The sequence below is a fragment of the Hyaena hyaena genome, unplaced genomic scaffold (genome assembly GCF_003009895.1).
Source record: "Hyaena hyaena isolate Hyena2069 unplaced genomic scaffold, ASM300989v1 scaffold_85, whole genome shotgun sequence".
NCBI lineage: Eukaryota > Metazoa > Chordata > Mammalia > Carnivora > Hyaenidae > Hyaena > Hyaena hyaena.
The window spans coordinates 584,989-600,913 of NW_024080717.1; the positions used below are offsets into that span (position 1 = coordinate 584,989).

The 15,925-nt window shown below is 46.2% G+C and overlaps 1 protein-coding gene across 1 annotated transcript in view; it reads right to left on the minus strand.

Moving 5' to 3' along the window:
* The window catches only part of FRMPD4 (FERM and PDZ domain containing 4), a 541,790-nt gene that overhangs the window by 69,790 nt on the left and 456,075 nt on the right, over window positions 1-15,925 (minus strand). Inside the window, exon 4 of the mRNA XM_039234277.1 lies at window positions 11,661-11,763. Within this exon, the coding sequence (XP_039090208.1) occupies window positions 11,661-11,763 (103 nt within the window). The remainder of the gene's footprint in view (window positions 1-11,660; window positions 11,764-15,925) is intronic.

Here is a 15,925-nt window from a genome sequence, read left to right on the forward strand (position 1 = left end):
CTCAAAAATAAATAAACATTGGGGCGCCTGAGTGGCTCAGTCGGTTAAGCCTCCGGCTTCGGCTCAGGTCATGATCTCACATTTGTGGGTTTGAGCCCCACATCGTGGCTCAGTCGGTTAAGCCTCCGGCTTCGGCTCAGGTCATGATCTCACATTTGTGGGTTCGAGCCCCACATCGGGCTCTGTGCTGGCAGCTCAGAGCCTGGAGCCTGCTTCAGATTCTGTATCTCCTTGTCTCTCTGCCTCTCCCCCTCGCATGCTCTGTCTCTCTCTGTCTCAAGAATAAATAAAACATTAAAAAGAAAGAAAAAATAAATAAACATTAAAAAAAAAAAAGCAAAGGACAGACCTGCCCGATAAAGAATGGTCTCACACAAAACACCTATAATACTCCATTGCAAACTTTTGGAGAATGAGGACTCCAAAGCTGTTACAACCCCAAATTGACTGCTGGCCAACAGATGCCTGGTGGAGAACCACGATGGTCTCTCTTCCACCTGCATGTCTGTTTCACACTACTACATTCACACCAAGGGGGCGCAAGGAGATTACACAGCAGGATGCCGATTCAGGAAGGGAGGAGGTCTGCCCGCAAGTTCACATGTAAGCAATGCATAGAAGGCATAAATACAACCTTTAAAGCCCCATGCTGCCTTTCTCAGAGAAAAGAGAAGTTCAAGGCATACGAGAAGTCATTGTAAGTGTGGGCGTAAATGTAACTCTGGTTATGCTGGATATGGGAGCTGATGCTGCGTTAAGGCAAAGGAGCAGCTGAAGTTCCGAATGGTAATTGAAACCACTCACTAAATACCTCATTTCAAATCTGTGAGCTGAGTCTAAGATGGTGTGAGAGGTTGAGAACAATGCAGTCAGTCAAAGTGAGGTCGACAGAGATAATACCTTGGGTCATACCAGTGAAGTGACGGAGATGTTTGGAATACAGGTGTCAAGACTAAAATCAACACATGTGCAAAAGCAGGGGACAAACAAGGGACCGGCTTCTGGCACCATTGCGGAAAAGGTTACCGGCTTGTTTAGATTCGACGAAAAGAATAATGAGACAAATTGCATGCAAGCTTTTAAAAGGCAGGTCTGTATTACACTCACTTTTAGAGGTAGTCCTAAAAACCTAAACTCTTTTCCCTTTTGCAGTGTTGAGCACTGCACCAGGCAGGAAGGCGAGCATCGTGCATAAAATAGGATCTGCGCAGAAAGTGGCTCTGTGTTCTCCGCACCGGCTCCCGCCTCTGATCAGGCTCGCGGCGGGACGGCACACAGCTTCCTGTGCAGGTAGATTCTTCCACGCGGCTGGCTTCTTGCCAAAGGAAGGAAGTGGAAGTCCCGATCACCCTCACCGCCCCCCCCCTGCCCCCGCCCCTTCCAGGCCTGGCCCCGGCAGCCTTTCCACGCGCCCTGCAAGCTCTTCCCCTTCTGCAGTCTGACAAAGACAAACCGGAAGCTGCGTGCTGAAGATGGCCAGGCACGAAACAGGTCGGGTCTGGGGTGCATCCCTGGACTCTCTACTGAAGGAGAGTTGTCTGCCCATCAGGAGCGCTCATTATGGACCTTACGCGATTAACGAATTCCTTTTTTAAAAAAATTCTTTTAAAATGTTTTTCATTAATTTCTGAGAGCGAGAAACTGTGAACAGGGGAGAGTCAGAGAGAGAGAGAGAGTGGGAGACACAGAATCCGAAGCAGGCTCCAGGCTCTGAGCTAGCTGTCAGCACAGAGCCCAACAAGGGGCTCGAACCCACAAACCACGAGATCGTGACCTGAGCCGAAGTCTGGCGCTCACCCGACTGAGCCACCCAGGCGCCCCTTGATTAACAAATTCCTATTGTGACTAAAGCACCTTATAGTTTGGGATCTGTGACAGCAGCTAGTGTTATCCTAATCCTGGTCTTTGTCATGAAGGAACACACACTTGTGGGAGCGCCTGGGTGGCTCAGTCGGTTAAGCATCTGACTCTTGATGTCGGCTCAGGTCATGATCTGGCGGGCGGTTCCTGAGTTCAAGCCTCGCATCGGGTTTTGAGGTAACAGTGCGGAGCCTGCTTGGGATCCTCTCTTTCTCCCTCTCTTTCTCTGCCTTCTCTCTCTCTCTCTCTCAAAGTAAAAACAAAACAAAACAAAACAAAAACACACTTGTGACAAAGACAGACAAGTTCACAAACACAGATAACCTTGTGTGGTATAGATTATAATAAAGATAGATGTACCTTTCAGTGGCTCATGCTATGGGAGTAATTAACTTTGGGGGCTGACTAGGGAGGATCAGGGAAAGCAATATAGAAGTCAGTGGTGGTTATCTGTTTGTTTCCTTACTTTATCCCCCATCTCTCCACTTCCCCAAAAGGATTTTAGGTGGCCGGAGAGTCTGTAATATTTGCTTTATCTTTATTATGATCGCTAGCAAAACCCCCCCAGCACGCTCTGTTTCACTGCCCTGCCTCTGTGGCCTTCTTATTTTAGGAACTGGTCCCTTTAAATTTTCATTGGTTTAAGCCAGGGGCCGGTGGACAACAGCCTGGGGGCTAAATCTGCCCCCCCCCCCCCCCCCCCCCCCCCCCCCCCCCCCGCTGTTTCTGTAAACAAAGTGTTATTGGAACACAGCCACACCCATTTGTTTACATATTATTTATGGCCGCTGATGAACTCCGATGGCAGAGTTGGGTTGTAGTGACAGGGACCATATGGCCTGCAGTGCCTAAAATATTTACAACCTGGTCCTCTGCAGAAAAAGTGCGCTGACCCCTGATTTAGGACGTTCCCAAACTAATCTTAACCTCAGCAAGGCATGTGCCAATAGCTCCACACCCACTTCACACATAGGACACAACAGTGACACCCTCGCGTCCCAGCCAGCACCTCATCACACGGCTGCACATCTGTGGGGATCCCGAAGTCAGGTTCACAGTTATCACTGCCGGGTTCTAGAGCTCTAGGGGTGTACCTTGGCAAACAACTGGGGGCTTTCCGGGCCTTTTCATCATTCCTCAAGTTATCTTCATTCTGAAAGACTAAATTCCTAGTTCCTTCCCTTGGAAGTGAATGGCGGGGTCCTCCCTTGGTTTGGACGGACTACCTGGATTGTCCTCCGACCCACTACGCTGCAATGTCAAGAGCATTAATGACAACATCTGACACAAAGACCTACCTGATTACAAGTCGCAAAGTGTTCTCGCATACATTCTCATTCTGGTTTATCTAATTCTTACAACAGTGTGAGGCAGATCTGAGTTTTATGGGTCAAGACGCAGGATTGCTATAAAGTAAGTCCTTTTGCCCGACATCAGACACAGCTAATCCATTTCAGACGCGGCATTTGAAAGCAGATTTTTCTGACTTCTATGCCACAACATGTCTTTTCATCAGGGAGCAGGATAATATTTTGAAATAGTCACCAATGTCCCCCTCTCACCTCCATGCCCTCCCCCCTCATTTCTTTGTTCTGTTTGATCCGCACGATCCCTTTGCCCATTTGGTCAGCCAGACCACACGCCACTCATCACCCCAGGAAAGGGTTGTGAGAGACGTGGGAAAGTATCTAGGCTCTAGGAACTGAGGGTAAAAACTAAAGGCTGGGAAAGACATTCAGCAAATCAGAGGAAAGCTTCCTCCTCTCCGGCATGGACATTGGTCAGAGGGTGGGGAGACAGAGTCAACTTGAGGGTATGCAGAAGAGCATCCTTCCCTCTTTCCAAGAGCTTTCTCTCCAGGAAGGTTCCATTGGCAACCCCCACATAGTCTGGCAGAATTAAAGACTACAATGACCTGTGCCTTCTTTCACAGTCAGAACCCTGGGTGGGGGGGAGCAGATCCTAGAGGAAATTCACCGCAGAGAGCAGTCTATATCCCAGTATGCCTCTGGAGGGGCAGGTTCACCCACGATGACAGAGAGGTGGCTAAGGAAGGGCCAACAGTGGTGACCAAGGGATGCCATGCAGCTCCTCGCCTAGGTGAATGACCAAAGGCAGACCAGATAAGCACAGCGATACCCCAGCAAGTTCTAGTGAGATGGACAATGCGGGCAGAGGGAACACGCTTCACCTCCCTCTGCGCCTCCTCTGGCTACAGCAATCGCCCCCCAGATGAAGACTTGGCACTGCGGCAAAGGGAATGAACTGACCATACATTAGGATGGGAATAAAAACTAGATTATTATATAATGGATAAATAACAATACACTTCTGGGGCAGCAGGCTGACTCAGTAGAGCACACAAGCCCTTGATCTCGGGGTCATGAGTTCAAGCCCCACGTTGGGCATAGTGCTTACTTTAAAAAAAAAAATACACTTCTTGCACATCTGATCATTGGGACAGGTCCTTGCCCACTCACTGTGTTGCCTGTAAAGACAGGCTCTGGCACTGAGCTCTTGTGACCTTCTAGTAACATCTCTAGGGAAAGGGGCTTAGAGTTGGTCATGTTCTGGTCATGGTCATGTTCTGACTGAAGGCTCACCACAATGGTTTTTTGTTTTGTTTTGGTTTGGTTTGGTTTTTCCAGCTACTTATATATAGAAAGTACGTGGAATAATTTAGAAACTTGTAGTTCGAAAGGATTAGCAGAACATGGTATTGGGCCAGTAATCATCTTCTACAATTTCTTTCTTTCTTTTTTAATATTTGGATTTTGCTCCTTAAGTTTATTTACTTATTTTGAGAGAGGGGGAAGGAGAGAGAGGGAGAGAGAGGGAGAGAGAGAGAGAGAGGCAGAGAGAGAAGAAGGAGAATCTGTATTGTCAGTGCAGAGTCTGACACGGGGCTCAAATTCAGGAACCCTGAGATTATGACCTGAGCCAAAATCAAATGTTGGTTGCCACCCAGGCGCCCCTACCATTTTTTTCGTAATATAGATAAGATGTTAAGATAGTCAGTAGTGTCAACCATAGGAGGTCATTGAAAACATGCCCTAGTTTAAAACTTTTTGTGATTCTTCAGTCTTCGCTATTCATTGTCCATGCGTGAGTTGCACGAGAGCATGTACAGTAATGGGGTGATCTAGTGAGAGAGCAAGAGGTGCTCATTAACAAATACAAGGGATGTTGAAACAATCTGAGTGCAACCATTTTTCCTAGTAATTTTCATGATAACCTTTATGAACTATGGACTCAAACCCCTTTTTCTACTTTGTCCTTATTAGAATGTTTTTGCACATGTCCCGTTTTCTAGAATTGCTGACCTCTTTCTCCCCAGGCTCTGTAATTTGCAATTGTCAGAAAACGTGTACACTGCAAGTGTGTATTAGGTCAGTCTACAAGGTGGGGTGTCAGCATACCGAGGCGCTGTTCTTTTGTGTTTTCACTGAAATTGCTTGCCGGTCTTACCATAATAAGGCCTTATTGTACCATATATCATCATGCATATTTTATACACCCAACGCTCGGTAGATGTTCTCTGCTTTGTTATTTTACTAAGCAGCATCGTGATGCATCCAAGCCCAGCTGAAATGAGACAGGAAGGTGACCCTCCTAATACATTCTTTTGCAGACACATTGCCCCCGGAACATGATCTGATTTGACTTTCCATTATAATTCTGATGAGGAGAGAGACTGATAAAAAGATGGATGGGCTGAGATCTAATTTTTAGACAGGTCCCTTCTAAATGGTTTCTCTTACTCTTATTAAGCTTGCCAATCTTCCACTGATTGCGACAGGCAAGCACTCCGGGGCATTTCCTGCTAAAATCAAAGTAAGTGCTTGGCCAACCTGGGACAGGAGGTGGGCTCTTTGCCCAACCCAAATGCCTAATCCCCAAATGGAGGTGTCTGTGGCATGTAGGTGCTAAGACCCAGGTGCTAGAGGCCAAATATAGCTCTGGTGGCTATAGGGCCTACCGAGTGAGGACTCAACATGCTGGATAACCAGGCTGGTCCCCTCGGTACGAACAGGTCCAGGTGATTTATACTGGCTTGTTTCACCCACTCAGGGCGCCTCCCTACTTGCCCTAAGCAAGTGCTTTAACTCCTTTAAGCCCCTTTCCCATTCTGTAATGGGAGTACAATCAACAGTACTTGCTCCTGGGGCTGTTCTAAGAGACACACATGATGAGCAGGTTAAGAGCACTCATTACGGAGCCAGACTCGGTTTCATGCCACTACTTACTAGCTATGGGATCGTGGGCACATTCCTTAACCTTTCTGCACCTCAGTTTCCCCATCTGTAAATTAGAGGTGACTGCTGTATCCATTAATCATTGTGAGGACTGAATGAGTTAATATACAAAATGTATACAGGACAGGGTATAGTAAGCGCTGGGTAAGTTTGTCTGGTCTTTTAAAAAATTTTTTTTAAATGTTTTATTTATTTCTGAGAGAGAGACAGCATGAGCAGGGGAGGGCCAGAGAGAGAGGGAGATACAGAATCTGAAACAGGCTCCAGGCTCTGAGCTAGCTCTCAGCAGAGCCCGACGTGGGGCCTGAACCCACGAACCATGAGATCATGACCTGAGCCAAAGTTGGACGCTCCACCGACTGAACCACCCAGGTGCTCCATGGTCTTAATACTAAGGAATGAAAGGGTTTAGCAGATAAGAAGGACTTCCTACATATTAACTCTCATCATTAGTTGGGATGCGATTGATAATATTCTCTTTTTTTTTCTCCTGAGTGTCAAAAAAGTTACCCTTGAAAGTTATAAAAAAAAAGCTCTGGCTTCGATTGCGGAAGTGAGTTGGCTCATTTGTCTTGTTGGGAGGGATGTGTTCTAGGAAGACACGAATCATGCTTCTGGGCATTCTGGTTATAATTACTGGAATAATCTTTCCTGGCCTTAGAAGGAAATTTGTACATTGTTTGGTGTGTTTTTATGCATAATAGTTACTTAGGTCAAAGGAATGCCACTAAAAATTGATGTTTGTCCTTTGAGAATTAAAGCGATGGTTGGTAATTTATCATCTATTCTTATTCTTATTATAGTTACTTATTGGAAGAATCCTAATGCTCCCAATCATAGAACATTAGTATAAAAAGGGTGACATGTCTCATAGATGTGGACAATGTTCTCTCGATGTGGCTATAGCTCGCACAGCTCATTAAATACATCAGCAGGAATAATCAACCTAGGTCGTGAGAGGAGACAGATGGAGGGATGGCTAGCTTCTCCAGTGCAGAGACGGGAGAAGAGGAGCCAGTTTCCAGTTTGACCCTTGTGCCTTCTTGTCACGGGCTGGGCAGCCCTCTGTGTTCACTGCTATGATGGGAAGGGGGTAAGACTGAGCTGCTCGCCTATCTGGCTCTTCGACGTTACCTTCTGACTCAAATAGAAACAAAAGGGAAGGAAGGGAGCCAGCACTTTCAGATTCTGCTGCCAGGGCTCTAAAACTGGGATTGGCATCCTGGGAATCCAGGAACATTCTGACACTCTGTGCAAAACTGTGTATGCACGTGGGTTCTCCCGGGTGGAGGAGGCTTAAGTCCATGCTATTTATCCAATCTCGAATCCCAAAAGGCCAGCGCCTCTGCTCTAATGCAAGCCAGCAGTTTTGTGGCCACATTAAAGGGGCAGCTGCAAGGGGACAGGACCAGACATTGAGGTTGTGGTTTAGGACAGCCATATGGGCAATGCGTATCTTTGGAACTGCACCTTGGATAGTAAGTGTCCATCAGGAGGCTCTGGGGTTTCCAGGGACAAAGGCAAGATCTATTTCACAATCCTCTCTCCAGCCATAACCTGCCCTTCCACTCAAGGTCAACAGCCACCCTTTAAGACTGCACTACATTCCTGCACATCCCAATCACTCTCACTAGACATTCCCACCAAACACTCCCCTCCCCCACAGCCTTGCAACACACGTAAATCCAGTGCAATTAGTTAGAAGCCTCCTCCTTAAGTGCAGGAATCACGTCTTTGGTATTTATGCATCACCAGGACCCTACATGACGTTTGCTACCCAGTTAGTGCTCAGTAATTGTTTGCTGACGCCAAACAAATTCAATTGGATTGGCTAGCCTTGAGGGACGGGGCATGATTCATGACGTCTATGAGCAATTATACTCCATAGTTTTCAAAAATAAAATGTTGGGAACTCTTTTAAGTTAATTTGTCTAATTATGAAGAGCCAAGGGAAATTATCCTTGGATACTTCTAAAGAAGAAAGATGTGGTAATTTGCAAAGGGCATGGATTCTTCAAAGATTTTGCTCCTCAGCCACTCGAAAGTCTGAGCGAGAGTTAACAACTTAGACAACTGTGAAATGAACAGAACTTGTCTAATTTCAGCAGAGCAATTACAGCTTTTTGAGGCTACATGAAAAACCCCAAATGTGGTTACTATAGTAGTAAATTGGTCTCTGAGAAACTCTTTCATTTTCTCTAGAAAAATAAATAATTTTGTATCATAGAGCAACCAAACGATAAAAAGAAGAAGAACGCACAACAAAACACAAAAGTATCTGGAAACAAAAACCGATTCACGAGCAATTGCTGTCCTGGGAGGGAAAAAAAAAAAAAAAAAAGAACAAAACAAGACTAACCCACTTACATGAGTAAATGGGTGCCAATTTTTAAAGAGTGAATTTTACAGGGGTATTAAAATGATGAGTGTTTTTCCAAATTTCCTTCGTGGCTAAGAAAATGGGATATTTTCTTAAACAGAAAGGGAATTAATCTTGTGTAAGATACAGACATTAAAACACATATCGGCTGAGAAGCCCAGAGATGACGGTATAAGAGCTACATTTTTAGGTTTGTACACATATGGCGGACAGATGACTGAGCTCATGGGAAGGCAAGGAAACATCTTCTAATACTTGAACTTTTTCTATTAGTGAGAAATGCATTATGTGCAAACTGGTTTAATGCGTTGGAAGGCATCGGCCAGCACAGGAACTCTACGACCAAGTGTGTTCCATACGGGGAACCCCACTGTCTTATTGCACTAGGCTTTCTTGGGTTAAAAGAAAGCACTTTGTTACTCTTCTAAAGAAACACAACTCCTTCGAATCTGAGAAAGTTGCCCAAGGGTTCGATGTGAGGGTCTTGTCTGTCTGGAAGAGGTCCACCATGATTAGGCATCGCTCATCATGGTAGTGAGGACTGTGAGCTCCCCGTGGGCTGGACTCTGTCTCCCTCATCCCTGCAAAGAGACGCTCAGGCTCCATTCTGAAGTGAGCTGCGAACAAGTGGGATCCCCCAGAACTTTCTAGGAAGAGGCGCAATGTGATCTTCTAGTGTCAGCCAGCACTTCCCTTCCTCCCCTTCCCTCCTCCAGTCCAAGGAAGACGTCTGCAACTTCGGCATTGTCAGAGCACCAAGATCCGGGGAGAGGGTGCTTCCCATCCTCTGTGATGGGGTCAAGCAGACCCCTGTGCGGTAGAGCGGCTCCCGGGAAGCCCTCCTTTCCTGCCCCCAAAGAATTCATGCATGGGCTTCACAGGACAGCCAGCTTTTAGTCATGGATGACACAAAGGGACTCAACAGCCGATGCCGATTGCCCTCCCGATCGCTGACCCAGAGGATGGGCCTGGACACGTGAAAGGAAGTTTTAGGCAACTGAAGTATTTCATAATGTTTAAACAGCATACATGCTTTCCATTTCAAATACCACCACCTCTTCCTCAAGTACGTGGGACTGTTGCAGTCATCACCAAAGACAATGCAATTCGTTCCTTCAGTATCTCCTAAAACAGGTGTTGACAACCTTTTCCAGTAAAGGGCTAGATAGGTCTCGGCCCCAAGTACTTGACTCTGCTGTCGTAGGGAGAAAACACTTGTAGGCAATGCATAAATGACCGGGTGTGGCTGTTTTGCAACAAAACGTTATTTATGGACCCTGGGATTTGAATTTCACATGGTTTGCGTGTGTCACGAAATAGTCTCCCTTTTGTCCGACCATTTAAAAATGGGAAAACCCATTCTTAGCTCATGGGCTGTGCAGAAAACAGGTGGCAGGCTGGATGTGGATGGCGAGGTGTCGTGCACGTAGTCAGTGAATATTTGCCAAACCCTGTTGCACCTAAAGGCCAATAGAGATTTTGTTTATGGAGAGGGGACTTTCTTTGTAATGTGTGAAAGCAGCAGGAAAAAAATGGGGTGGGGGATCTTTCCAGATGCCCCCGTGGGATTGCTGAGAAATGATCACACTTTTAGACAGCGTTTGCCATCTCTGGTCCACAACTCAGTCCAAGGAAACCTACACACAGAGATTTTCTTTCTCCTATCATCCTCTGGGCACACAAATCAATGGAACTGGTTATAGAGGCGTGTACCTAGGGGAAAACAAAGTAACCGGGTGGTCTGCCAAACAAGGGACTCCGGGATGCAAGCCTATAGGGGGCTCAGAGCCTGCCTGGATGAGGTCTGACCCTGCTCGCAGCCACAGGCATCTCAAGACAGAAGTGGCTCCAAATGGTAACACGGCACAGGCACGTCCCTCCCCACGGGAAAATCAGGCATCTCGTCCCTGATGCAGGGGGAGCTGGACGTGAGCCCCGGGGTTCGGAGGAGGAACATCCTGTGGAGATGTGGACACCCCATGAGCACTCTGCCAGCCAGCCGCAAAGGCTCCGTTCTAATAGGCCCGCACTCCATCAGGGTGACCGACCGTTCGAGAACGGACAGGTCTCCCAGGATGTACGCCTTGCTGCGCTAAAGCCAGAATGGCTGCTTACCCTAAAAATAAGCCTCCTCTGTTTCTATATTTCTTCTTACCCTCCTCCCAGTTCTTCCAAGGTTGCATGACCATCCAGGGCTTCTCCAGGAAGCGGAAGCTAAGCTAAGCCTGAGTAAGAAACGTTCTCTGGAAAGCCCCCCAAACACTCCATGTAATGCCATTTCCAAGCGCGGGGGTATTTTTTGTTATGAAAGAGCGTCGATGTTAGAAGATCCCTTTCTCAGCTTAACGTGTCCTGATAGCTTTAGCTTCTGCTTCAATTGTGCTTGAAACAATCGATTTATAAAAGACAGGTGTCACGCACCCACCATCCCTCGGCACCCCCGGACCGCAAGTGGATTCACTCATACAGTAGGCATAGCTTCATTTGGAAAACTTCTAACGACCCCTTTTTGCCCTAAATACACTGTGGGAGAGAAAGTCCAGAGGGCTCTTAAGAAGATTCTGGGCCAATACATTAACATCATGTAAAATTTATTTTCTGGTGCCCCACTTAGAATATCTCACAACAAATCACTTATTATCTATGATCAAGCTAAACCAATAAACCAAGCACATTTTTAAACTGTTGCAGCTTTGACCTAATTATCCTTTTGCTTTGGTTGATGATTTCACAATTCAGTAATGAATCACTCAGTCACGTATGAAAAATCAGTGAACTATATGTTTGAGTATCCACGAGATTATATAAAATTGCTCATCACTTATACTGAATTTGGGTATTGCATTTTATCCCCTCGATTACCCAAGATCAACGCGTTCATAATTTGGGAAGGGGCAAAAAATGCAACTTTTGGCTACAGCGATGGAAACAGGAGTCAATGCTCAGGATGAGACATAGGCACTGTCACTATTAACACGCAACGGGCAACGTGGTGTTTCCTGTTTAGGGGTTTTTATGTTAGAGGTCAACGTCGCCAGCATTTTCAAGGTGAATGTGCGAACTTACATTTCTGCCGTAAACTAACTCATAGGAAGCCCTTCCTCAGCTGGACAAGGTCTCAGAGCCTCACAGCGGGACGGGGCCCCGGGGAGTGAGTCACGCACCTGACCAGGTCGATGACCCGCTCCCTCGGCGCAGCGCTGACTGGCTCATCGTTAATCATTACAATCTGATCTCCTGGAATCAGCTTGCCTTCAGAGGGGCCACCTGGAGACAAATGAGAACGAAGTACAGGTGAGAAGACCGTTGCTCACCCGCCCGTGTCCTCCGCTCCCCGTCAGGATTCATTGTAAGCACCTGGTGCTGTCAGCCAAAACAAGACCCAACTGCACCTGCGTGTTCTCCACATGGGTCCTTCCCCACCCTGGCTGCACATTACAAAAAACTGGGGAGGGGCACCTGGCTGCCTCCTTCGGCAGAGCATGTGAATCTTTTTTTTTTTTTTTAATGTTTTATTTATTTCTAGCAGAGAGAGAGAGAGAGACAGCATGAACAGGGGAGGGTCAGAGAGAGAGAGAGAGTCACAGACTCCGAAACAGGCTCCAGGCTCCGAGCTGGCAGTCAGCACAGAGCCCGACGCGGGGCCCGAACCCACGAACCGCGAGATCATGACCCAAGCAAAAGTCGGACGCCCAACCGACTAAGCCACCCGGGCGCTCCATGAATCTTGACCTCAGGATCATGAGTTTGAGCCCCGTATTGGGAATAGAGCTTATTTAAAAAAAAAAAAAAGAACGAACTCAGGAGCTCTGGAGAAGTCCAGGCTACATGCCAGCCAATTAAATAAGACTCTTTGGAGGTGAGATCCTGGCATCAGCTTTTCTCTAGAACTTTCCAGGCAAGTTTGAGACACAGCAGCTGAGCAGCTCCCCTCACACTTCAATGGGCACACGGACCCCTGGGGACCTTACTGCCCTGCAGACTGACTCAGCAGACTTGGAGGAGTGATGGGTGAGGTGATAACATTTTTCACACACTCCCAAGGCCTGCGGATGCTGTTGGTCAATTGACTACACTTTGAGTATGGAAGCCCCCAGAAGAAGGCATTCCCCACACAGGTGGCCAATCGGTTGTGTAGAGGCCCGCAGCCAAAGCTACCATAACCTGGGCACACCTGGGTCTGAACAAAGTTGCGTTGATTCACTCCTCACGACTGGAGAGGCCACTTACTGTGGGAATCAAAAGGCAGCACATGAGAGGGTGTTAGGAAGGACAGACAGGATTTGTCCTCATGTTCTGTACTTTCGGGGAAGGTTCGAGAAGTGGGGGCATCTTAATCATTCTTACCTAAAAGATCGGGGGAAAAGGGGGGACACTTGGGTGGCTCAGCTGGTTGAGTGTCCAACTCTTAGTTCCGGCTCAGGTTATAATCTCACAATTCGTGGGATCAAGCCCCACGTCGGGTTCTGCACTGACAGAGGAGTCTTGTTTTTGTCTTGATCCACTATGGTCTTTTCCTCAGCAGATTTGGAGGCATTTTTGCAAGGAGGTAGGGAACTAATATTTGCTGAGCATTTATTTTGTGCTGGGCTGCTTTGCCTCGAATCCCACTGACACTTGACTTCCTGCCAGATAATAAGATGCCCGAGGCTCACACAGGTTAAAGAACACGATGAAAGGGTAGAATGGGGTCTCAGCTTAGGTCTGTAGACTCTTCCAAGTTCAGGGTGGCCAACACCTCCTTTGAACTTGCTCCTATAATTTAAAAACTGGTCACGGCCAGCTCTGTCTCTTGACACGTAAACGTAAAGCCGCATCTGCATGAAGCACGCATCTGAATTACGTAAAACCCATAAATATTCCCATTATTTACATGTCTAATGTAATTACATCCCCAAATATTCCTAGGGTACTATCATTTTAACTTTATTCCCAGGTCTGTCACCAGGCAATAGGTGCAGCTCAAACATTACTTTTCACATATTATTGCCATTGCTTTATTTAGTAATTGAAATGAACACTTCACACACAGAGATGGATCTCGAAGTAACTCAGTTGTTTCCCACCCACCGAGACACCTGGCGAAGACGTCACTCAAGCTGTGGCATAAACGGCATAAACTAATCTTTCTGGGTAGAGAAAAAGCAAGGAAAACCTTAATGCTTCCTTGTATCGGTGATAAAAATATTCGTTGCAAGAAGTGGGCACTGAGATTCGGTGTTTGCACACATAAGAAATTCTGAAACTCACCTGAGAGAGTTTAGATAACCATTGGATTATCTGCAAGCATTCACTCACGTTCAGTCAAACAAATGGTTAGAAATCAGATGCTAATCACATTCTGAAAACTGTTCCCACTACCTGGCTGATGGATGTTAACCAACCACTTTCACGGGTTGGAAACCACTTGCAGATTAATAGGACACCCTTTTACCTCTGACGCCTGTTGTTTGATCAGATGGACATATTTGCGTTTCATCAAGCAACTCAAACCAAGAATTTCAGAGGAAGGAAAGATAGTTCCTTCCAAGATATGAACCAGGGGTGCCCTTCAGAGAATCGTCTTGTGCCCTGTATGCTCAAGGCTGCGTTGTCGAGTATAGAAAATCCGGTCATCCTACAGAAATCCTCTGAACCTCAGGAGGGTCATTTTAATGAGAGACACAGTTTATTTGACCAGCATTTTCATACCGAAAAATGACTGGCAACAGTACTCTTTGACGTGTTTTCATTTTTGTCTACTATTCTCGAAATTGTTGAATATTAGGTGCTAGTGTCTGGAGCTAAAGGAGCATGGAGGGCAGGGAAGGGAAGAACTTGAAGGAACAGTGAAGCAATACGAGAGCATGAAAAATAACAATCAGATCCCCAGTGGCCTCTGGGGAGGACCCACACTCTCGAGAATCTCAGAACCAGAGATGTTCAAGGGTCCCAATATTAGGAAGCAGCGGGCCGAATGTTATCTCGCTTAGGAAAAAAATGTGTCCATATGCACATAATACATTATATATCTTATACATATGTACGATGCATAACATACGCATATATATGCACAGAATTGTCTACTCTCCATAGGCTCTCTATGTACTCGTCAAGAGTGGTTCATTCTCTGTAGTGGCAGCTCGGGTGATTGTGTTTTTTCAACTTTCTCCTCTATACCATCTAATGTTGTATGTTTTGTACAATGCATCTGTATTATTTTATTATTAGCGCAAGCAACAGATCGCTTTCATTTTAAGAAGAAAATTTGCAACTGGCATCAAGCTCAACAATCCCACACAGAGAACAAAGACAGGACCTCCAGCTAATAAAACAAAAAGCTTGGCAAACAGGTAAGAAGCCGTATGGTGAGGCAGTGGTGGGAGAGAAAAGGAAGCCTATTTTTCTCCGTGCAAGTCTGGGATGTGGTCGACTGTATTTGCAGTGCTTTACCCTGGGCCATATTACATCAAAATAATGAAAAATGAAATCGCCTTTTGAAATGTATACTACTTAGCAGATACCTTTCATTTCCTTAATTGGCAGACTCGGTGGTCCAAATATTTTAGAGCTTACGGCTAATAACAATAAAAATATTTTTGGAGCGAGAACTATGTACCTGGCACCCTTTTCACATTATCTCATTCTCTCCCTAGCCCTTAAAGATGGATATAGCCATGATCCTCATTATCCAGATGACATAGAGAAGTGTCCACCAACCTGAAATGCAGAGGAATTAACATGAAAGCTACAAACAGTCTAATAAGGGGCAGAGGCAAGCTCCGAATCCATCAAACCTGGGCAATCTACTGCTGGAGTCTGTGCTCATAACCACAGGACTTTACTACTGAACTCTGTTACCGACTTGCCAAATCCCAAAGAGGAACGGTAAGGAAGAGAGTTTTGTTTTGGGTGAAAATAAAACCAATAGAAGCCCATTGAAAGAAATACATGAGGGGCACCTGGATGGCTCAGTCCGTTGAGCGTCCAAGTCTTGATTTTGGCTCAGGTCATGATCCCATGGTTGTGGGATCAAACCCCATGTCAAACTCCGTGCTGAGCATGGAGCCAGCTTGGGCTTCACACTCGCTCCTTCTCTTTCTCTCCCCCTCCCTTCCTCTGCCCACCTTCCCCACTCTCACTCTCTCTCTCTAAAAATAAAATAAATCTTAAAAAGTACATAAATACATATCATAAAGAAAGAAATAATTGAGAGCCCTATTTCTGGAAAGGCAATGGCAGCCCACTTCAGGCAAGTGCATCATAGTCCATTATGTTCACCTGTGTTGACAGTCGAACGTCTGTATAATCTAATGAGAGAGACTGAGGCAAAGTACACTCACAATCTGATCATACTGTAGAATTTAAGAGATTTGCCACATACTCAGTCAGCCATGGCTATATAACAGACTGCCCTGGAACTCAGTCGGCTGTCCAATAAATGACTTCT